Source organism: Elephantulus edwardii, unplaced genomic scaffold (genome assembly GCF_000299155.1).
Source record: "Elephantulus edwardii isolate Elephantulus edwardi_28Jun2011 unplaced genomic scaffold, EleEdw1.0 scaffold00094, whole genome shotgun sequence".
Taxonomy (NCBI): Eukaryota; Metazoa; Chordata; class Mammalia; order Macroscelidea; family Macroscelididae; genus Elephantulus; species Elephantulus edwardii.
Genome location: NW_006399844.1, coordinates 9,004,630 through 9,025,123, shown reverse-complemented (window position 1 = coordinate 9,025,123; position 20,494 = coordinate 9,004,630). Strand labels below are relative to the sequence as shown.

Here is a 20,494-nt window from a genome sequence, read left to right as displayed (position 1 = left end):
CTACCCCTGAGCTGCAGCATGCATATTACACAAAAAACATGTCTATAACCTGCAATGCATCAGAGAGAAAACTGGTCTATGGGCCTATCCACAAAGGGAACTGTGTATAATTTATATATATTTATCTCCAACATTGTAATTTTTAAATAGAAAAACAGAAAGAAAAGCCAGCAGGTTTGAGAATATAAGAAATCTCCTAAAAGCAGTCACACTGATCCAGGACTATACCACTAAATATGAAGTCCTGTCCTGTCCTGAACGTGGCCAAAGGGAGGTGACATGGCCACAAGGGGCATACAGGGCAAAGGGCCTGTTTGCTTGCATGGCTTAAATAAAGCTGAGCAGCCCAAAAATGCTGTCCTACAGTGAATAAGGGAATGATGTTTTCTAGACTTGGCCTCTGTGCTTCCTGATCCCGAGCTGTATCCTGTTACTTCCCTAATATGCCCCATAATTGTGTAGGGTCTAGGAGTTCTGTGTGGCCACTGCAATAAATTATTGAACCCAGCAGGGCAGTAGAGTGCTCTAGGGAGGACGGATGGTTTCAGAATTGGGAAAAAGCTCGGAGTAAAGCTCTGTGTAACCTCCATCTCTGAGAAATGAGCTTTAAGCAAATGGTGATTTCTCATTATCAAACTTGTAGGAATGTTCTGATACAATTACTACTCAAACACCAGGTTTTCTTTCTTCCCAGGGAAGAAAATAAATCCTTGGAGATGGAATTTGTGCCATATATATCAAGAGAGTCAGAAAAAAAATTAAATAGTTGCTTAGCATGCATTGGAAACAACAATGCACGCTTTGTTTGAAATAGCTTCTACGTTATTACAAAGGAAGCTTGGATAAAAATGAGATAAAAACTTGCCCTCCCAGGTCACACTGGGGCAGAGGCAGGGCCAGGATCAAGACTCTTACCTCCTCTCTCATTCCTACAATGTTATTGCCAGAACTGGAAAATTGGGAGAATCACCCACTAGGGAAACAGTCCGGCTTCTTGCTGTTTTTTCTCAAGCAAGCTCTGTATATGCTGCTTCCTATTTGTCTTGCTGCCATATTCACCTCTTCTCATCAAATATCCCCCAATCCTTTTGTTTCATCACACACGCACACACGTATCAGTCAAAACTCCAGAGCTTTATTGCAAATGGAATTGACAACTAGACAACTCCCTCTCCAGTCTGTCTTCTCTACCCTCTTCCCTCCCAAGACCTCCCTCCAGGAGAGGTCAGCCCAGGCCATCATGAAAGGGGAACCTGGGGACTCTTTGTATTTCTACACGTACTCTCCACATAGACATAAGCAATGTGTATATATCCATCCTCTTCACCTCTTTCACACTAATAGTAGCAGACTATACCCAGGGTTCTGTGGGTTTTTTTAAGTTTTAAAGCGTAATCTAATTACAAATATTTCTATATAACTATATAGAAGCTTCATCAAGTTTTTCTCTAGGTAGGATACCATTAAACAGAGGTATTATGATTTATTTAAACCAAGATATTGCTATTAGTATAAATTCTCCCTTGAGTAACATTGGCTATGTGTTGTTTCACAGAATGATGGTAAATTTCTAGAAAAGGAATTTCTGGGAAAATGGAAAAGTATAATTTTATTTTTAATAGACAGTACTCAGATAGGACCCAAGAGATCAAGCTTAAAAACGAAATCTGAAAAGAGAGAAAGGTCATCATTAGCCAACCAGAGATTCTGATTTGTGTCCCTGAATGAGATAAGTTTAAAATAACTTTCCTCAAGTTAGTGGAAATGGCCATGAAAATACTAAATGGTTACTCTCAGTTTGTTGGCCAATAGCTCTAATTCAGCACTTCCTTATTGCCATGGATACCTCAGGGCTCTTATGTAATTAGAAAGAAATTAATTTATTCAACTTCTTACTGTCTTAAATACTGCTCTGCAGTTTTTATTAATGACTAGTATTTTAAATAACATCGTGATTTTAATCTCATTTTGATGCACTGCATAGAAACGTATCTTGAGCTCCAGTTACATAAAAACATTGTCCTCACCCTCAAGGAGATGGCTGTGCTAGGAGTTAACAATCAGGACAAAAATCATAAAGAATTGTTAAAACTCCTGTAGTGCTATAGTTTACTGGGACAAGACTTTCTTTATTTTCCCATTGACAAACATGACTCTTGGCTAGCATTTTTTCATATGCTTATTTGCTAACTATTGCTTGTTAGAAGATCTATGCAAATCTTTTGCCTTCTCCCCTCCCCCACTGAGTTGAAAGAATTCATCTCCATAAAATATGTTGTTTGGTAAATATTTCCTCCACTCTATTGCTTGCGTTTTGTTTTCTTATTTATGGCGTTCAAAGAGAAAAAGGTTTCAATATTGTTGGAACCATTTTACCAGTATTTTATTTTCTAATTTGTGCCTTTTGTGTCCCATTTAAGAAATTTTTACTAAACCATTCTCCTGAAGATTTCCTCTTAGAGGGTATACCTATTTATTTTAACAGTTTATAGTTGTTACAACTAATTTTCTTAACTCCAGAAACTAATCTTAGAAAGAGTAAAACAATTTTTCCAATATTACAGAACCATAAATATTCACAATGTCTCCTGATTTTAAATTCTCTCCATTTCCCACTGTACCTGTCTGTGCATTATGTCAAATGATCTTACAGTTCTAAGATCATTTCATCTTAAGATTAGATATCTCTGGAAACTATGATGTTTCTTGATATGTCAAAATTATGAAGCCCATTAGAGATTTAGAAGTAGGATAAAAACCTAGCCACATAAAGTGATCACTCAAAAGTGGAAGTGCTCGAACACACATATGGTAGAAAATTCGAAGCACGGTATTTTAGTAGGAGGATTTGAAAGAAATTTTCTTCATTTATCTGCTTGGAAGTGATCAAACCAGTTGAGTGCTTTCTCTTCCAGGGACTGATCCCATAAACTTTTTTGAGCCCTAACTAATCACAAGTGATCTTTCTGTCAAAATATAAAACTGTTCCATATCCTTCAAATGGAGAGTTCAGAGCTTCAAAACAAGAGGGACCTGTCCATTTACCTTAATTTTCAATCTTCTGAGGATTAGAGAAGAAGAGTTATTGGTTCAGAAATTAAAAATTAGAGACTTCTAAAATCTGGCATTTTAGTCTGATTTCTACTCAAACTGGACTGGAAAGATTAGTTTTGGGTGGTGAAAGGTTTTTTCCTTTGTTTGTGTCAGCTGGGGTTTTTTTTACTTAAATGCTTTCAAATCCAAACTGGGAGGAGGGTAGAGAGAATAGTGCAACAATGAATGAGTGGAAGCCCAAAATATCTGTAAATGTTTATGAAAATTAATAAAATATAATTATAGAAAAAAAATTAAATGCTTTCAAATCATCTGCTTTTGACAAGTCCACATGAGCTAAATAATACTCATGAAAATTTATGGAGGGAAAATGGCCCAGATTTGGTACCAGATATAATGTCCATTATATTTCCTGATGGGGTGGTTCCCTTTCTTACTTTGTTGTAGCAAAGGGTTGATAGTAAATTTTCCTATTTTAAACAATTTTCATTTCCTATTTTCATATTTTTAAGATATATTAAAGCTTAATTACCGTCTGAGAATACAAATATTATTCTCATACCAATGTTTGGGCTCCATCCACATACATTGAGAATAATGGGACTAGTAAAATGGGTTCAGGACAACTCCCAGGTCAAAGGTTTCTCAGGTAGTTGGTATTTCTTCTAGAAATCTTTCTTTGAAATATTATAACACAGATTTGCAATGTTTCATTTAGCTGCTCCTGGGAAACTTACCCCAATCGTAACAATGACCTTCCTATAGTTTGACAGGGAATTCTGGTGATCTTACTTGGATCTATGGTCAGCATCCTTGGCACCAGCAGTCAAAAAATAAAAAGACGCATTGCATTGGGAAAGTCAATTGCCAGGGACCTCTCCAAAGTATTGAGGAGCAATAATGTCAATTTGAAGACTAAGGTGTACCTGATTCAGGCCAGGATTATTTCAAACACTTGCTGTGCTTCTGAGAGCTGGACAGTAAGTAAGGATGACAGGAGAAAAACTGATGGCTTTGAGTTGTGATATTAGAGACGAGTACTGATTATCCCACAGAATACCACGTCTTGGAGAAGGTACAGCCAAAGTTCTCCTTAGAGACAAGGATGGCTAAGCTTTGTCTCGCATACTTTGTTACTTGAAGGGATTATTCCATGGAAAGAGACGTCATACTAAGAAAGGTGGAAGGTCAGGAGAAGTGAGGAAGACCCTCAATGAAATGGATTGACACAATGACTGCAGCAGTGTCAGGGTCATCAAGTATGTCAGAGATGAGGAGGATGGTGCAGGATAGCACAGGTTCCAGTCTGTTCCTAGGGTCGCTGTGAGTCATACTCAACTCAATGACCATGATAAGGAGTTGGATTTCCAACTCAAAGGTAAGCCATTCAAATCTAACAGCTGCTTTGTTGGAGAAAGATGGGTAATCTCCTCCAATGCAATTTACTTTCTCTGAAAACTCACTGGGGGGGGGGGTCATATATGATGTGGTTCTGGAACATAACAATGTAACAACAACTGTGTGAATAAATGTGGTTGTAATGGTACAGGAAATTAATTACAAGTAAAACTTATCACTTACTTGATTATAAATTAGCATTTAATTCCTAATTTACTTCCAGTTCAGCCAGTTCAGCCCTCGATTTTAGATACCCCTAAGTCTTCCTTGTTAATCAGCCTAGATTCCTCCCTTAGTACCACAGTTAATCTTTCTGTTTAGCTTGTTGTTTGAAGAAGGAATCAGGCTCTTTACTTGGGTGGGAATCAGCCCTGTTCCTTGGTTCTAAGTAACACATTGTTCTTTTCATGATCATCTGCGATCTGACTGGGTGGTGCCTCAGGATTCTCTCTGTGACAGCAGTCACTTTGCACTTGTCTATCTTTCCTGGCACATGCCCCAGACAGATGTCCAGGAGAGGCTTTCTTCTCCTTTCTTGCTCAATGTCGTTTTGTCTTCAGATTCCCTTTGCTCTCTTAATTTACCTCCTATCTCCAAAATAGCCTTCTTTTATCCCAAAGGAATTACAGTGTACCACTTCTTTGCGCACTATACAGATGCATACAGTCGTCATATTATATGGTGTACACGTTTGTTATTGTTAGATGTCATCAAGTCCACTAAGACTTGTCACAACAGATCTGAATCTTGCCTAATTGTGCACCGTCATCACAATCTCTGCCATGTTCAAGCTCATTGTTATAGTAACTGTGTCAGTACGTCTCATTGAGGGTCTTCCTCTCTTTTGCTGAACCTCTGCCTTTCCCAGAACAATGTCTTTTTTCTAAAGACTGGTCTCTCCTGACAACATGCCCACAGTATGTGAGACCAAGTTTCACCATCCCTGCGTCTAGGAGCACCATCGTTGCCTCTCTTTCAAAATGGAATTTTGTTCTCCTGACAGTTCAGTGTGTACTCACTACTCTTGCCAACACCACAATTCAAAGGCATCGACTCTTCTCTGGTCTTCCTATTCACTATCCGACTTTCAGATGCATACACCCTAGCATCTCTAAAACCCAATTCCATTTCATAGTCCAGTTTCCAGATCAAGCCACACAGATATTTTTGTTAAGGTTTAGGGGGCGGGGAAGAAAGGAAGTCTGGTAACTTCGTGGTAAGCAGTTGTGCCGCTAACCCAAAGGCAGGTGGGTCCTGTCCACCAGCTGCTCCACTGGAGAAGGATGGGCACTCTCCTCTTGCAATCTACAATCTCTGAAAGCCCATAGGAAGGTCAGCAGTGAGGCAATTCCTTCGATGGTACATAACAACATCAGTAGGGAGCAAAGTTGGTTGATTGTGAATAAAAAACTAGAGTCTTAAAGAATTAAAGACCATGAGGATTGTATATTCGGTGTCTTATTAAATATGGGGGGGGTTAGCAAGAATTGTGTGTTTACAGTATATATGGAATTAAACTCATAGAACCTCCTTGTTTTGCCAGCCTGCTGTCACTTCATGAAATTGACAGAACTGATTTTTTTAAACTCCTACACAGAACAGGAGGGAAGTAAACAGCTAACTTGTGAAGTAGCAGAAGCCTAACCAAAAATGGAAAATCATGGAGTATTTTATTTTACCTAACCAGCCTTTCTATAACTGGTTAATTATCAACTAGAGGCATAAATGCAGAAGTTTCTCTTTCTGCCTTGTGAGATTTCAGATCTAGAAGTTTTGAGATGCTGCTATTATTTTTGTTTCATTGTTTCTGTAGGCCTTCAGCCAAGGCTGAACATCTACTACCAACTTCTTAATTTCCCCGCATCTTTGTTTATGAACTTAGTTGTTACTTGCTTTGTCTCTGTGGATTACTCTCTAGACCCTGCCATGGTACCAACTCACATAGTGAGTCAGCTGGAACCAGTCCTTGGAGAGTCACATCATGCTGGGAAAGGCAGAGTCAGTGAAAGAGAGGAAGACCATCAACAAGGGGGACTGATGCAGTGACAACCACCATGGATCCGAGCATGACAGGATCGCCAGGCTGGCACTATATAATGTTCATGAAATGCCAGCAGTGCTCCTTCATGTAGACTGAATAGCACGAGGTGTGAATGGCTGTTGTTACACCTCCTTGGAGATTTATGTAGCACTTGGTTGGTTTTGCTTTCAAGAACTAGCTTTGGAATATAAGCATCAATTCACAGTATTTCTGTGAGAACATGTGATTCAAGATCTCTCTATTTAAAAAAAACACATCTGCATATTTCCTTCTGAGTAATCCTTGTGTAAATTTCCCCCTAAATGTGTAAAAAACATTTGATTGAAAAACTTTTTGGCTCCAGTGAAATGGTTTTTCTGTTCTGACCTCAAGCTCCTCCTGCATAGTCTCCTTTTCTCCCCAGTTTTTGTCTTTGTGTTTTTATTGTCCTTCATCCTCTGATATTTTATATTTGTAAAGGCATATTCTTCAGTCACAGTATACTTTGTTCTAGGTCTCATGGCAATTTTATGTCAGTGACATATTTAAATCATTAAAAGGGCAGGAAAGCCCATTTAATCTGTGTTTGATTTGGTGGGGTTTTTTTGCTTTTTAGTCCCTCCTTTTCACCTTTCCTCATCTTCCGGGAATACTTCTCCAAGTAATTTTTTTTTTTACTGTTCTTAGTGATTCTTCCTTCAACTAGGCTAAAAGGTTCAGCAAATGATACCAAAAATAAAACAAAACAAATTCAGTGTCATTGAATTGTTTCCAACGCCTCATCATTTTCCAAGGTAAATCTTTACAGGAGGAGATCACCCATCTAACTCCCAAAAAGCAACTGGTGAATTCAAACCCCTAACTTTCTGATTAGCAGCACAACACACTACCCCACCAGGACTCCTTGACAAATGATAGAGCCCATTTTAACGTTCATAGCAAATTACCTACCAGGAGTGAAGTGAGTCCTATGTCATCTCCCTTGCATCTCCATTTTATAAGCTAACGTGAAGCTTGGTTGTGAAGCTCATCTGCTTGGGTTCTCTAATTTCCAGGTTAGGTCTCTCCCACTCTGCTCTGCAAGATCTGATGTTACAGTAATAAACACAGTTGTCTCTTACCACAGCAGCAGCGATTTAATTGTGTATCAATCTTCTCTCTCAAAAGAAGTGCCTCCAGAGTGCTCGTTAAAGGAAAGGATGGTACGACTTTCTGTCACGTCCATACTTTGGGAATGTTGTCAAGAGGGATGAGTCCCTGGAGAAAGACATCATGTGTGGAAAATAGAGGGTCATCGAATGAGAGGAAAACCTTCAACAAGGTGTATTGACATCGTGACTGCAACAGTTAGTTTATTAAATACAACAGAGGCTGTGAAGAAGGTACAGGTTTGGGCAGGGTCCTGTTCTACAGGGTAACAGAGGCAGAGCCAACTCGATACCAAACAACAATAGCAAGATTGGGTTATATACATTTTAATTGTAGATTTACCAATTTAATAACAAGTATTTCTGCATTTGAATTGAATATGTATTATAAATCTTATTTTAGCTTGGTTGTAGTTGTTGTTAGGTGCCATCAAGTCAACTGGGACTCAGCAACCCTATGAACAACAGATCTGAACCTTGACCTTCCTACACCAGCCTGGCGATCCTGTCATGCTCGGATCCATGGTGGTTGTCACTGCATCAGTCCCCCTTGTTGATGGTCTTCCTCTCTTTCACTGACTCTCCAAGGACTGGTTCCAGCTGACAATATGCCTGAAGTATGTGAGAGGAAATTGCACTATCCTTGCCTCATTTCACTTCCTCTAAGACAAATTTGTTTTTGTGGCTGTCCACGAGATATTCAGTACTCTTCACCATCACCACAAAACAAAGCAATGGATTTTTCTCAGTCATCCTTCTTCATTGTTCAGCTTTCTGGTGCATAGCATTGGATCTGGCACAACTGGAGTATTTAAGCTGGTCCTTGCTCTTTAGCACTTTAAAGAGGTCCCTGACAGCAGATTCACCCAATGCAGCATGGCTTTTGATTTCTTCACTGCTGCCACCAAAGATTATGGATCCAAGTAAAATGAAATCATTGTCAACTTCAGTCTTAATCTATCATGATGATTCCCTATTGGCCTAGTGGTGAGAGCTTTTGTTTTCTTGATGTTGAAAGGGAACCTTTGTTGAAGGCTGTGTCTTTGACGTTCTGCAGTATGTGCTTCAAGTCCTCCTCACTATCAGCAGTCAGAATTGTGTCATCTACATAACATAGGTTTTTGATCAGTCTTCCTGTCATTATGATGCCACATTCTTCTTCATGTACCAGCTTCTGGAATGATTTGCCCAGCATATCAGTTGAATAGGTATCCAGTCAGTACAGTTTGAGAAGGCTCCAACCATGATGCACATCTTTACTGATTTCAAATAATAGTGTTCACTTGTCCTGTTCAGGCAGTTGCTTCTTATTCTAGATGTAGATTTTGCATACCTATAGCACAATTAAGTGTTCTGGGATTCCCATTCTCAATGTGAGCCATAGTTTGTTTTGACTCGTATGGTCAGATACTTGTGTATAATCAGTAAAGCAAAAGCAGACATCTTTATGGCATTCTCTGCTTTCAGCCAAGAGTCATCTGACAACAGCGATGGTTGGTTGTAGAGAAACTTTTTTCCATGTCTGGTAATGAAGTGCATAAGAAGTTGCACTGCTAGCCCAAAGGTAATTCAAATCCACTAGCAGCTCTGTCGGAAAAAGAAAAGGAATTCCCTCCTGTGTGATTTGCAGCATCCGAAAATCCACTGGAGGGTCAACTATGAATCGCTTCCAACTCCCCAGCAATGAGTTTGAGTTTCTTGAGCGTGAAATAATTGAAATTTAGAGCTCTAAGAGAACAAACAGATATGTCTTGGAGAGGGTGCCGCCAGAGTCCTCTGTGGAGGCAAGAATGAGGAGGCTTCGCCTCATATACTTTGGGCATATTGCTAAGAGGGGTTGTTTCTTGGAGAAGGACATGATGATGGGAAGGGTGGAGGGTCAGCGGAGGAGAGGAAAACTCTCAACCAGGTGGATTGACACTGTGACTGCTGCAAAGAGCACTTGTGTGTCAGGAAGCATAAGGATGGTGCAGGATAGAACAGGGTTCAGATCTTTTGTTCATAGGATCCCTATGAGTCGTACTCAACTCGATGGCATCTAACAACAACAACAACACTAGTTAACTCATGGGGACCTCATGAAATCTCCCTTATCAGGTTGGAAAAATTGTACACAGGCCCATGTCAGACCTTTCTTAAGTCTCATTGACCAGAATTAGGATATGTGACTATCTGCTGGCATTTTCAACCTTAATGGTGAGACTAGTAGGTGAGAAACAATCTACTACAGTGAGTCAAGATTGTCCTTTGTGCCATACCTGGAGAACAGTTCTGGGCAATTTATTATTAGACCGAAATGTGTGCCTTGGGCCCAAAGTAAGACTTTTTTTGTTGTTGTTAAGGACCAGGTAGTATGTTTTAGGATTTGTGGGTTGGATATAATCTTTTGCCCTTTTACAAAAAAATAACTCATTATAAATGAACTAAAAATATTCTTAGCTTGCTGGACATAACAAGATAAGACTTAGGGCCCGATTTAGCAAAAAAAGTCACAGTTGGCCAGTTTTTGCCTAGGTTGTGAAGACTCAGAGGAGAGGGAAATCACCAAGGCTGAAGCCATCGTTTGAAGCTTTCTGAAATTCTGAGATTTGAATGCTGCTTAGAAGGACAGGTAGGATTTGAATTGAGAGCTGTTTTCCTTCTGAAGAGAGCAGTGAATGGAGAAATAAGCCCAGGACGCTTGCCATGCCAGAGGCACATGTTACAGGCAAAGAGTCTCTGGACAGCAGCTGTGCCTTTACAGATGAAACAGGCTAATTACAAGCCCGAGGTCCTGTGGCATGAATACCTGGACTGCTTCAACCACTGGCAAGCCAACCTGTTAAGCAGCTTAGAGAAATGAAGATGCTCCTTTGGCTCAAAGCCTCCATGTTGACTTGGAGCCCAAGGGAGGAGGTGTCTCATGTAACAATTGGCACTTTAGTCGGAGCTGTTGCTACTATGACTAATTAAAGGACAAACATCATGTGCTTAGGATAGCAGAGAGTCTTGATTTCTTAACTGTACCTGTGCACATAGATTGTAACTCATCTTAAATTTGTGTTATTGTTGTTGGCATTGAGGAAGAATTGCAACACCTAATGCTAGCTCATTTACTCATTCATTGAGCTCTTTTTTTTTTAATACTTATTGCATGCCAGGCCCTAGAGATACAAGTTGAAAAGGTCAATCTCGAGAGGAGAATGAAAATGCTATAGAAATAATTATGCTGTGGCGAAATAAGAGAAAGTTGATGTATAAGGAACTGTGGATTTCCAGTGGGAAACACCACCAGTTAATCTTTGTTTAAACTTTCAGATAGGCTCAGTCTAAATAATATTATTTTTCAATAACTACAGGTATAAATATATCCTTAAAAGGTGCCTGTGTGAAATGCTATGTCAGAGTCAAAGCCAATTTATTACCTTACAAGGAAAAAGTCATTTCAAACATTCTATTGTTACTACTGCTAAATTGTTACAGTCAACATTGCATATAAAGTATACTATAATTTGCTTGGTCACTTAATGTTGTGGATTCTAAAAAGAGAAAAATCATTGTTTCCCCTAGTAAAACTTGCTGGAAAAATTATTAGGTGAGGCAAAATAATGTCCTATTCTCCCCCCAGAAAGGTCCTCATCTTAATTCTGGAACCTGGGAATACATTATGCTACCTGGTAAAAGGGAATTAAGATTGCTAACCAACTGACTTTAAAATAGGGGGCTTCCCAGGATTATCTGAGTGGTCCTAATGTAATCACTAGAGTTTTTTAAAAAAAATATAAATAGGATACAGAGAGATCAGATTAACTTGATTTGAAAAGAACCCAATTCCTCTTTGCTGGCTTTCAAGATAGGAGGAGGAGTGGACCACGAGTCAAGGAATGTAGGTGGCCTCTAAAGGCAAAGGAGTGGATTCTGTCCAGAAAGGAATACAACCCTAACAATACCTTCGTTGTAATCCTGTGACATCAATGACAGGCTTCTGAGCTACAGAACAGTAAAATTGTTAATTTGTGTTGCTTGAGCATTCAAAGTTGCAGTAATTTGTTATAGCAAATCAGAAACCAAATAAAATTATAACTATCTGAATCTGTCAATAGGAAATGGATTAGCTGAATAGTGCAGTGGGATATTATGCTTTGAAACAGTATATTAAGTGGAATAAGGAAGGCTGGGGAAAATAACAGCATGCTTCCATTTGTCTATTTTAGAGAACATATACTTTATGCTTATATGTACACAGACTATCTGGACAAATGCCCAAGCAACCAACGTAGTTACTTCTTGTTGTTACATACCGTCGAGTCACCTATGACTCGTAACAACCTTATTTATAACATCTCTGAAGCCTGCACTGTCCTGAGCCAGTCTCACTGACACTGACATACCTACCTCCATTGCCCCAGTTACTGTATTAATCCATCCCATCTGGGTTCTTTCTCTCCTGTACTGTTCCTCCATCTTTCCAAGCATAGTAACTACTTCTGGATAAAGTTACAGTGAAAAACTTAAAGATAGGGGAGCAAGACAAGAATGCAAGGAAGTCTTAAATCTTCTGAATCTTGTTTACCATATACACATATTGAAGAGTTGTTTTTAAATGTCTTAACCTGTGGTTAGAGACTCTAGAGAGTTATCTTTAACTGTGAAATTGCTTTGTCAATCCAGTTACATCAAAGTGTCAGGAGAAGTAAGACCTGCTTCTTGTCATGACCTCTAAAGAGTTGAAAGGTATTAGCCCCAAAAAACCAAGCTTTAGAGTACAGTTGTCTGTTATTATTTTCATGTCTAATAGTTCAAATATCTTTATTCAGCTGCCAAAAAAGGAAGGAGAAGGGAAAGAATAAAAAAGTAAGACAAGAGAGAAATGCAATAGTCAATCTTTTCTATTAAAACCACATATCCTATAATAAGAATGGAATGGAAAAAATCTTAAAAGCAACAGATTTTTACTCTTATGGTATTATTTCTTAAGACTACTTCTTGCATATAATTAGGTAACTGTATGTACAAGTTAGATTTTAACACTCTTCAAAACATCCTTCTTGGTACACAAGTTCTTGCACCATACATTCCTCATAAAGATTACAACGCTATAATTGTTGCTTAAAAGTTGTTCTGGATGGAAATCTCTTGTTACATTGGTATGAATGTGTTTTCCTTACCAACAATGCTAGCCCACATTTTTCTCCAAACAGTTCTTGGCCAGAGGGACATATTTCCATGAATACCTTTGTCTTTATGGGTTTTTTCCCCTCTCCATCATGTACAAACAAACACATCTGGAACCTGTTCAATTATCTTTAAAAAATTACTGTAGCTAATTTAGCATTCAGAAAAGTGCTTAGTATATATTAGGGGTAGTATTAATAAATGATAATGAATGACTCACTTGTGAGCTCAGTTCTTAAGGATTCTGTAGAAAATACACATGTAATTTCTGTTTCCTTCCAAGAAGGGAAAAGTGTCTTTGAAAGATAATTTCAGCCCAAATATAGAAACTTTTTATTTAAAAAAAATCATAGTAATGCTAATTATCAGCATTTTTGTGGTTGTTGTTAGATGCCATCCAGTAACTACAGCTCAAATAGACATGAATAACAGGCCTGAGTCTTGTCCTATCCTGCTCCAAACATCCTTAAGGTTTCAGACATGCTCAAGCCATTGTTACTGTCACATTGTCAGTCCATCATGTTGGGGCTCATCCTCTCTTTGTCTGACTTTCCTGAATGATGTCCTTTTCCCAGTATTGGACCCCCCCCCCCACCCCCAACCCCGACAACACTCTGACCTTTTAAGAGACAGTTTCACCATCTTTGCCTCTAAGGAGCACCGTGGTTGCACCTCCAACACTAACTCGTTTGTCCTTTTGTCAGTCCTTTGGATAGTCAGGACTCTTCTCTAACACCACAACTCAAAAAGTATCTGTTCTTGTTCTTTCATGATCATTCATTGTCCAGCTTTCAGATGCATAGGAAGAAATTGAAAAATGGGCATGGATTAGACACACCTTGGTTTTTTTGTGTGTTTTTTTTTTAAATTTTATTCGTTTTAATGAACATTTACAGAGATTTTGGGTTTTCATTCATTCATTGTTGCACTGTTTTCTCTACCCTCCTCCCCAGTTCGTTCTTCACCCCCCCACCTTGAATGTCTGTTTTAATTGTCCAATTGCCACAGTGCTTGTCAAAGCCAGTTCTGATTAATCTCCTTTGTCAGTGTGTCCTTTGCCATTCCCTATCACTCCTCCCTGAGAGAGACTTCACCCTGATTCATAAGGGAAAGGGGATGGCGAATTCTCTTAGCTGCCTCCTGCTGAAAAGGGACGCTGTGGGTTTCAGGGTGAAGATCTTCTCTCACTACTCTAAAGGGCCCCTTTGGCAGTAGGAAACACATAGACTATTATGGAGATTGATTTTGGAATTTAGATGCACTGTTATCAATTGTGTTTAGCCGTACATGGTCATATCCTTGAAGATGTATCATGGAAGTGTTGTATCCTAGAAGACACAAATTTAACTAACAAGTTAAAAGTACATGAGTCAAAAATTAAAAAGCAATAATATTCCGAGTAGAGGTTCTAATAGTGACATAAATCAAGTTACAGAGGGAAGGTACACCTTGGTTTTTAAACTGCTTAGTCTTTTAATTTTGTGCTTCCTACTGTATTGTGCACTTTGGAGCACACTTGGAAAGATCCTTGAAGGCAGATTTTCCCAATGCAAAATAAAAGACTGATTTTATAAGTAATACTTACTATCAGAAGTAGTGATTGTAGTATTGTTGTTGTTGTATGTACTGTCAAGTCACCTGCGACCCATAACAACCCTTTGTACAGCAGCTCTGAACACTGCCCTGTCCTGAGCCAGTCTCACTGACTCCGACATACCAACCCTCATTACCCAAGTCACTGTATCAATCCATCTCATCTGGGGTCTTCCTCTCCTGCACTGTCCCTCCACCCTTCCAAGCATTATGTCCTTCTCTAAGGACTGGTCTCTCCTGGCAACGTGCCCAACGTATGTGAGATAGAGCTTCAGAACCCTAGCCTCCAAGGAGAGAAATTTGGCTTCACCCTCTCCAAAACAGACATACTTGTTTTCTTGGCAGTCCCTGGTATGTTCAAGACTCTTTTTCAGCACCAGCAGCAAAATAGAAGAAGACCCTCAATGACATAGATTGACACCGTGACTGCAGCAATGGGCTCGGGCATGTCAGAGATGATGAGGATGGCACAGCATAGGACAGGGTTCAGATCTGCTTTTCACAGGATCACTATGAGTTGTACACAAGTCATTAGTATCACTTAACAATGACAGCATGTCTAGATGCTGTGCTAAGTGCTTTTCTTGTATTATTTCTCATGTAATCTTAAGAAAAACACTGTTAAATAGATGGTATTGTTGTGCTCATCATTGTGGATGAGAGAACTGAGCTCAGAGAAATGTGCTGAACACTCACATGCTTGGAAGATCCACGTTATCAACTCCAGTTAGTTAAAATTTAGGCTTAGAACAGTGACTTTTTTTGTTCTATCTTTATTCTATGATACATAGCTTTAAGACAACATTAATCCAGAAAGACCGCAGACTTGGAGTCCTTATGTATAAAAAGTAGAGGAGAGATGTTGGATTGAAAATGAGGATTAAGTGAAAGTCTAAAATAAACCACAAATAAATTTTCTCAAAACGAATGGCTTGAGTTTCTCAATTGAAAGCACTTATAAACTGTTGAGTAAATGGCTAAAGAGCAGAAGAAGGCATATTATTTGGAAATTTTGAAATAAATTTTGGAAAAGAGACAACGAACATGTTCTGTAAGCTTCCAGAGAATAAATCAAGTCATAGGTAAGGGATGAAAAAATAACAATGATAATAGATGTCTCAGCAACAACACTGTAACTAGAAGCCAATGGATAAAGCCAGCCAAATTCTTACACAATGTAATTTGCATTAAAACTTTATATTTAGTCAAACTATCAAGTATAGAGTGGAATCAAGGCTTATTCTAGCCACTCAGGGTAACAAGAATTTTAACTACTGTGCATACTTTCTCTAATATTGTTTAGTCACATAGAAAAATCATCTAAGAGACCAAAAGCTATGAGATGATTTAATCATAAGTTCAAAGAAAGCTAAATAAAGAGAATTATGGATCTCCAGTTAAACAAAAGGTTATGCAAGAAATGAAGCGTAATCATAAATTACAACATGACCTAATGATAACTAATATTTACCTAATCATAGTAATACAAATCCTGAATGTTGATTTAACTGAAAAACCATGATAAAACTATATTGTGGCATTGAGAAGAAAGAAATGAGGGAAAGTGCAAGAGAACTATACATACAATAAAAGAAAACCATTAGGCAATGTCTAAAATGGACCTATCTGGATAACAGCATAAGAAAAATTTCTAGAAATAAGGGGAAAAGCCAGAAGAAATATCTAGAAAGATATGCGAGAAACGGGGGTAGATTGAAACGTTCATGTGAATCACTTTGGTAAAGTGAAAAAATGTATTTTTTTTTTTTTAGTTTTAATAAAATTTAAGTTTCTATTTTTCTTTTTCATTTTATATTGTTATATTCTACTATTGGCAGTCTTTCATTACCCCATTATTTTATATTGTCAAAATTGGTAAATTGTATAGCCTTATGGGAGTGAATGAATATGAATAAAAGATTGACTTGCAGAGATTATCCGGTAGGCTGGGCTCTATGAGGAGAAATGTGGTGGAAGATCTATCAACAATCTGCGTTATGCAGATGACACAACCCTGCTTGCTGAAACTGAGGACGACCTGAAGTGGTTGCTGCAGAGGGTCAAGGACGGCAGCCTTCAGTATGGATTGAGGCTCAATGTCAAGAAGACAAAGATTCTCACTACTGGACCAATTGGCAGCATCATGATGAGTGGTGAAGAAATTGAGATTGTTCACAGCTTTAGTTTGCTTGGCTCCATAGTCGACACTCTTGGCACCAGTAGCCAGGAAATTAAAAGATGTATTGCCATGGGAAAGTCTGCTGTTAGGGACCTCTCTAAAGTACTCAAGAGCAACGGTGTCTCTCTGGAGACTAAGGTGCATCTGATACAGGCCATGGTCTTTGCTATCACTTGTTATGCATCAGAGAGTTGGGCAATGACTAAGGAGGATAGAAGGAGAATTGATGCCTTTGAGCTGTGGTGCTGGAGAAGCGTATTGAGAGTACCATGGACTGCTAGGAAAACAAACAGATTCATCCTGGAAAGGCTTAAACCGGGTAGCTCCTTGGAGGCAAGGATTCTGAGGCTCTGTCTAACATACTTTGGACATGTTGTAAGGAGGGACTGGTTCTTGGAGAGGGACATCATGCTTGGTAGGGTGGAGGGACAGAGCAGGAGGGGAAGTCCCTCTATGAGGTGGATTGATTCAGTGACTGGGGTAATCCGGACGGGTGTATTGGAGACGGTGCGATTGGCACAGGACAGAGCAGAGTTTAGGGCTGTTGTACATAGGGTCGCTATGACTCGCAAGCAACTCAAGGGCACATAACAACAACAACAACTAGAGAAAGCCTTTAAAGGTGTTATCAGAGTGTTATCGGTGTTATCTGGTGGCCTAGTGGCAAGAAGCTGCACTGCAATCCCGAAGGCACCTGTGGTTCGAGTTCACCAGATGCTCCTCTGGAGGGGCAATCTCCTCCTGTGCCAGTTGAGTCTGATTTGACAGTACACAATAAGGGGGCGGGGGAAGAGGTGGGAAAATGTATTATCAGAGCTCTAGTTTCATTTAGATGTATTACTTACATGAATGCTGTAAAAACAGCAGTTGTCTATATATTGTTTGCATTTGTTGGTAATGTATCACTCTAAAATTTCTTTATTATAGCTTTCCATAGTCTCCTTTTCACATCTTGATATTTTTCAGCACTTTTACTATTCTTAGTGTCTCTCCATTAAATAGACTTGGTACTTTGCTCAAATACACAGAGAGGGCAACTTAAATTCTTTACAATGATTATCTCTTGGCAATTCTTAAGCATAAATGTTTGATATTTGCAAAAAAATTAGACTGTTGCTGCTCTAATTTCAAGAGTAAGTACTATTTGATGGGAAGAGGTCCCATGCAAGTGTACAAGGGAGGAGGGGAGATTGAAACAATAGAAAGGTCTTATTCACATACTTGTTATTAGTTTGAGCAGTAGATTTTGTTTAAATACCATCTCTCTATCTAATTTGAGTCAAAGTGTTATCTGAGGTTCATGTCTTGGTCTTTCTTTCTCTCCCACTTCTTCCAGAGTCAAGACTGGGTAGGGGTGGAGGAAGATTTACTGTGAAGCTCAAATCTCAGGGCTTCTCACGTGCATAGTCCTCTTTCAATGCCTGTGCGGTACTTTAGCAGTGTTTCACGTGGTCATTTCGTTCTGTAAATGTGTAGAAGTTAAATGTTTTATCCATAATGAGTTAAGACGTTATCTTTTCCACTCTGCCTTCCTCTTCGTCACACTTCGCCTACAGGGTGATGTTGGAACGGCATGGCATTTTTTACTATTCTTGCTCATTCATGGCCTTTGAGTCAGACTGACTCATAGTTTACTCTCCAGTGAGTTTTCAGAGGCTGTAAATTATAAAGGACGAGATTGCTAAACCTTCTGCCATGAAGCACCTCGTGGATTTGAACTACTTACTGTTGGTTTAACAGTGCATCTCCTTTCCCACTGTGCCACAAGAGCTCCCTTATTAATACTTTATATGTATATTCTTTTTCTTTATGGCACTTTCCCAAGTTCAAGTTTAAGTGTACCCAGAATAGTTGGAGCCATTCCTGAGTCAAGAGGAACTGGTTTTTAGACTATTAAACCATAATTCAAGAGAATTTAAAATGTTCTTAGTCTTCCTTTAGTATTCATAGAATTGACATTTACAACAAAACACATTGGTTACAGTAAAATACCTATTACGGGAATGTATTATTTTGTAATACTACCAGAACATTTAAATTGATACCTTTTACCTTAATGAATTGTTTACGTTAATTAAAATACAGTGAAATCTTAAAATAACTTTAAGAATGCAAATGTGGTTATCAGGACCTCTTTCTTTAAAGGTCATTTTGAAAGAGTTAATGTAACCATGCAGAACTATTTCAAAGAATGAAAGCTTTAAAATCTTAAATAAGGTAATTCAGATTTATTAACTCATGCTCTTTGTTTGCTTTGTATGCATTGTGACAGTGACAAGCCACTTTTGATTTGATTACTATTCTATGCATAGTTATCTGACTTGATCTGAGAGCTTGGCAGAATTGAAAGCAGCTTTGATGAGTTGATGCCTAACTCACAGAAACCCTCCACCGGGTTTCACAGGCTATAAGTCTTTATGGAAGTAGCAGGAGCCGCTGGTGCATCCAACAGCTAACTTTTGGTTAGCAGCCATACATTTTAGGCACAACACCACCAGGAATCTGTCTACTTTATGAATGACTTAAAAAATATTTTATTATTTACTAAGCCTTGGCTTTCCTGTAACTCTTGGAAACCTTCATATGTCTTGAAAAATAAGAACTAATTCCAAAAAGAAGAATTCATTTTCTTATAGTATATCTTTTGAAACGCTTCATCAGTCTTGAAGACGAATAAAATTTTTTAAAATAGAAAGTAAATTTTTTTCCTATATTGTTCAGGATCACCTTTGCATTGCATGATATAAAAAGTGATTCAGATTCTTTCTTTTTATTTTCTGAAATTAGAAGAAGTAATGGAGGATAAGGAGAAAAACCTCAAAGTAGACAAAGTGGCAGGATAGGAAACTGTAAGAAGGAAGTAAGCCAAGAGCAGGAACAGGGTTTACTTGTAACTCTGGGTATTACCTGTTTTCATTTTGGTTTGTTGCCACTGTAAAATTCCTTAATCTCTGCAGATATTTTACAAATTAAAACATAGTTTCAGCAAGACTGAACTAGGATAGTCATAGAGCTGTTACATATATATGACTAAGTTTCAGTGCCTGGTAGTAAGAAGCTTTGATGACATAAGCATATACATCAGTGTTCTGTCTAGGGTAACAGTGTCTGCTGTTCTTTAATGGGTTAGAATTGTTTTTTCTGTTCTTTTTTGTGATGTTAGTCATGAGGAAAAAATACTCTTGTATTACCAGTTAATTGTTTGACTCTCTCTTTTGTCTCGTTCCCCTTATCTGCACTCTAGACGGTTTGTTTTGTGGTTTGTTGTTGTTGTTGTTTTTAAAGACTGAAGAATAGAAGACTTAAAGCTATTTTCTGGCATCTATCAGGGGAGTTGGGTGGGGCATGTTTTATGGCTTTTCTTATTAAACAGTTATTAGTAGAAGACTGATGAAGCCAAGGTAGTGGGTTTTCATCCCCCATTCAGAACCTGTGCTACATTCACTAAATAGTTACATCAAACATGTACCTTCAGATGTAACAACAACACTCTCTAGCCTAAAAGGAGTTTAGATATAAGAGTTGGTAGCATCATCACCCATTCTTCAAACAACAGCAGTCAAATATTCCCCAGTTGATTTTAATTTGCTTTTTTTCTGCTCACCTAACCAGTCACCTTGTTGGCTTTATTCTCTCCATAACAGCCATCACTAATCAGAATGCAGCTTCTCACATATGAACTAACATCAACTCAGTGATTTCCCCAGGCTTTTCCCCTTCTTGCTTGTGGGCCCATTCACTTGGATCTCTGAAACAATCTTGTTTGTATTACAGAGTTCTCATTTGGAAGATAGTGAATCAGCAGCGTTACTTTGCTGTGAATGTGAAGAATCAGAAATCTTTAGGGATTCCAATGTACGTAGGTATAATTTTTATACAGCCTTGGGTGATTCAGGTAAAAAAAGAAATGCTAGTTGGGTAAATTTGGCTCTTAATTATAACTGAGAT

General features: G+C 38.6%; 1 protein-coding gene across 2 annotated transcripts in view; it reads left to right on the top strand.

Annotated features, from left to right (window-relative positions):
* The window catches only part of SSH2 (slingshot protein phosphatase 2), a 311,107-nt gene that overhangs the window by 63,034 nt on the left and 227,579 nt on the right, over window positions 1-20,494 (top strand). Inside the window, exon 2 of one of the 2 annotated variants that reach the window (XM_006890987.1) lies at window positions 20,321-20,401. The exons of the other annotated variant lie outside the window; for it this stretch is intronic. Within the exon in view, the coding sequence (XP_006891049.1) occupies window positions 20,321-20,401 (81 nt within the window). The remainder of the gene's footprint in view (window positions 1-20,320; window positions 20,402-20,494) is intronic. 2 annotated transcript variants of the gene reach the window in all.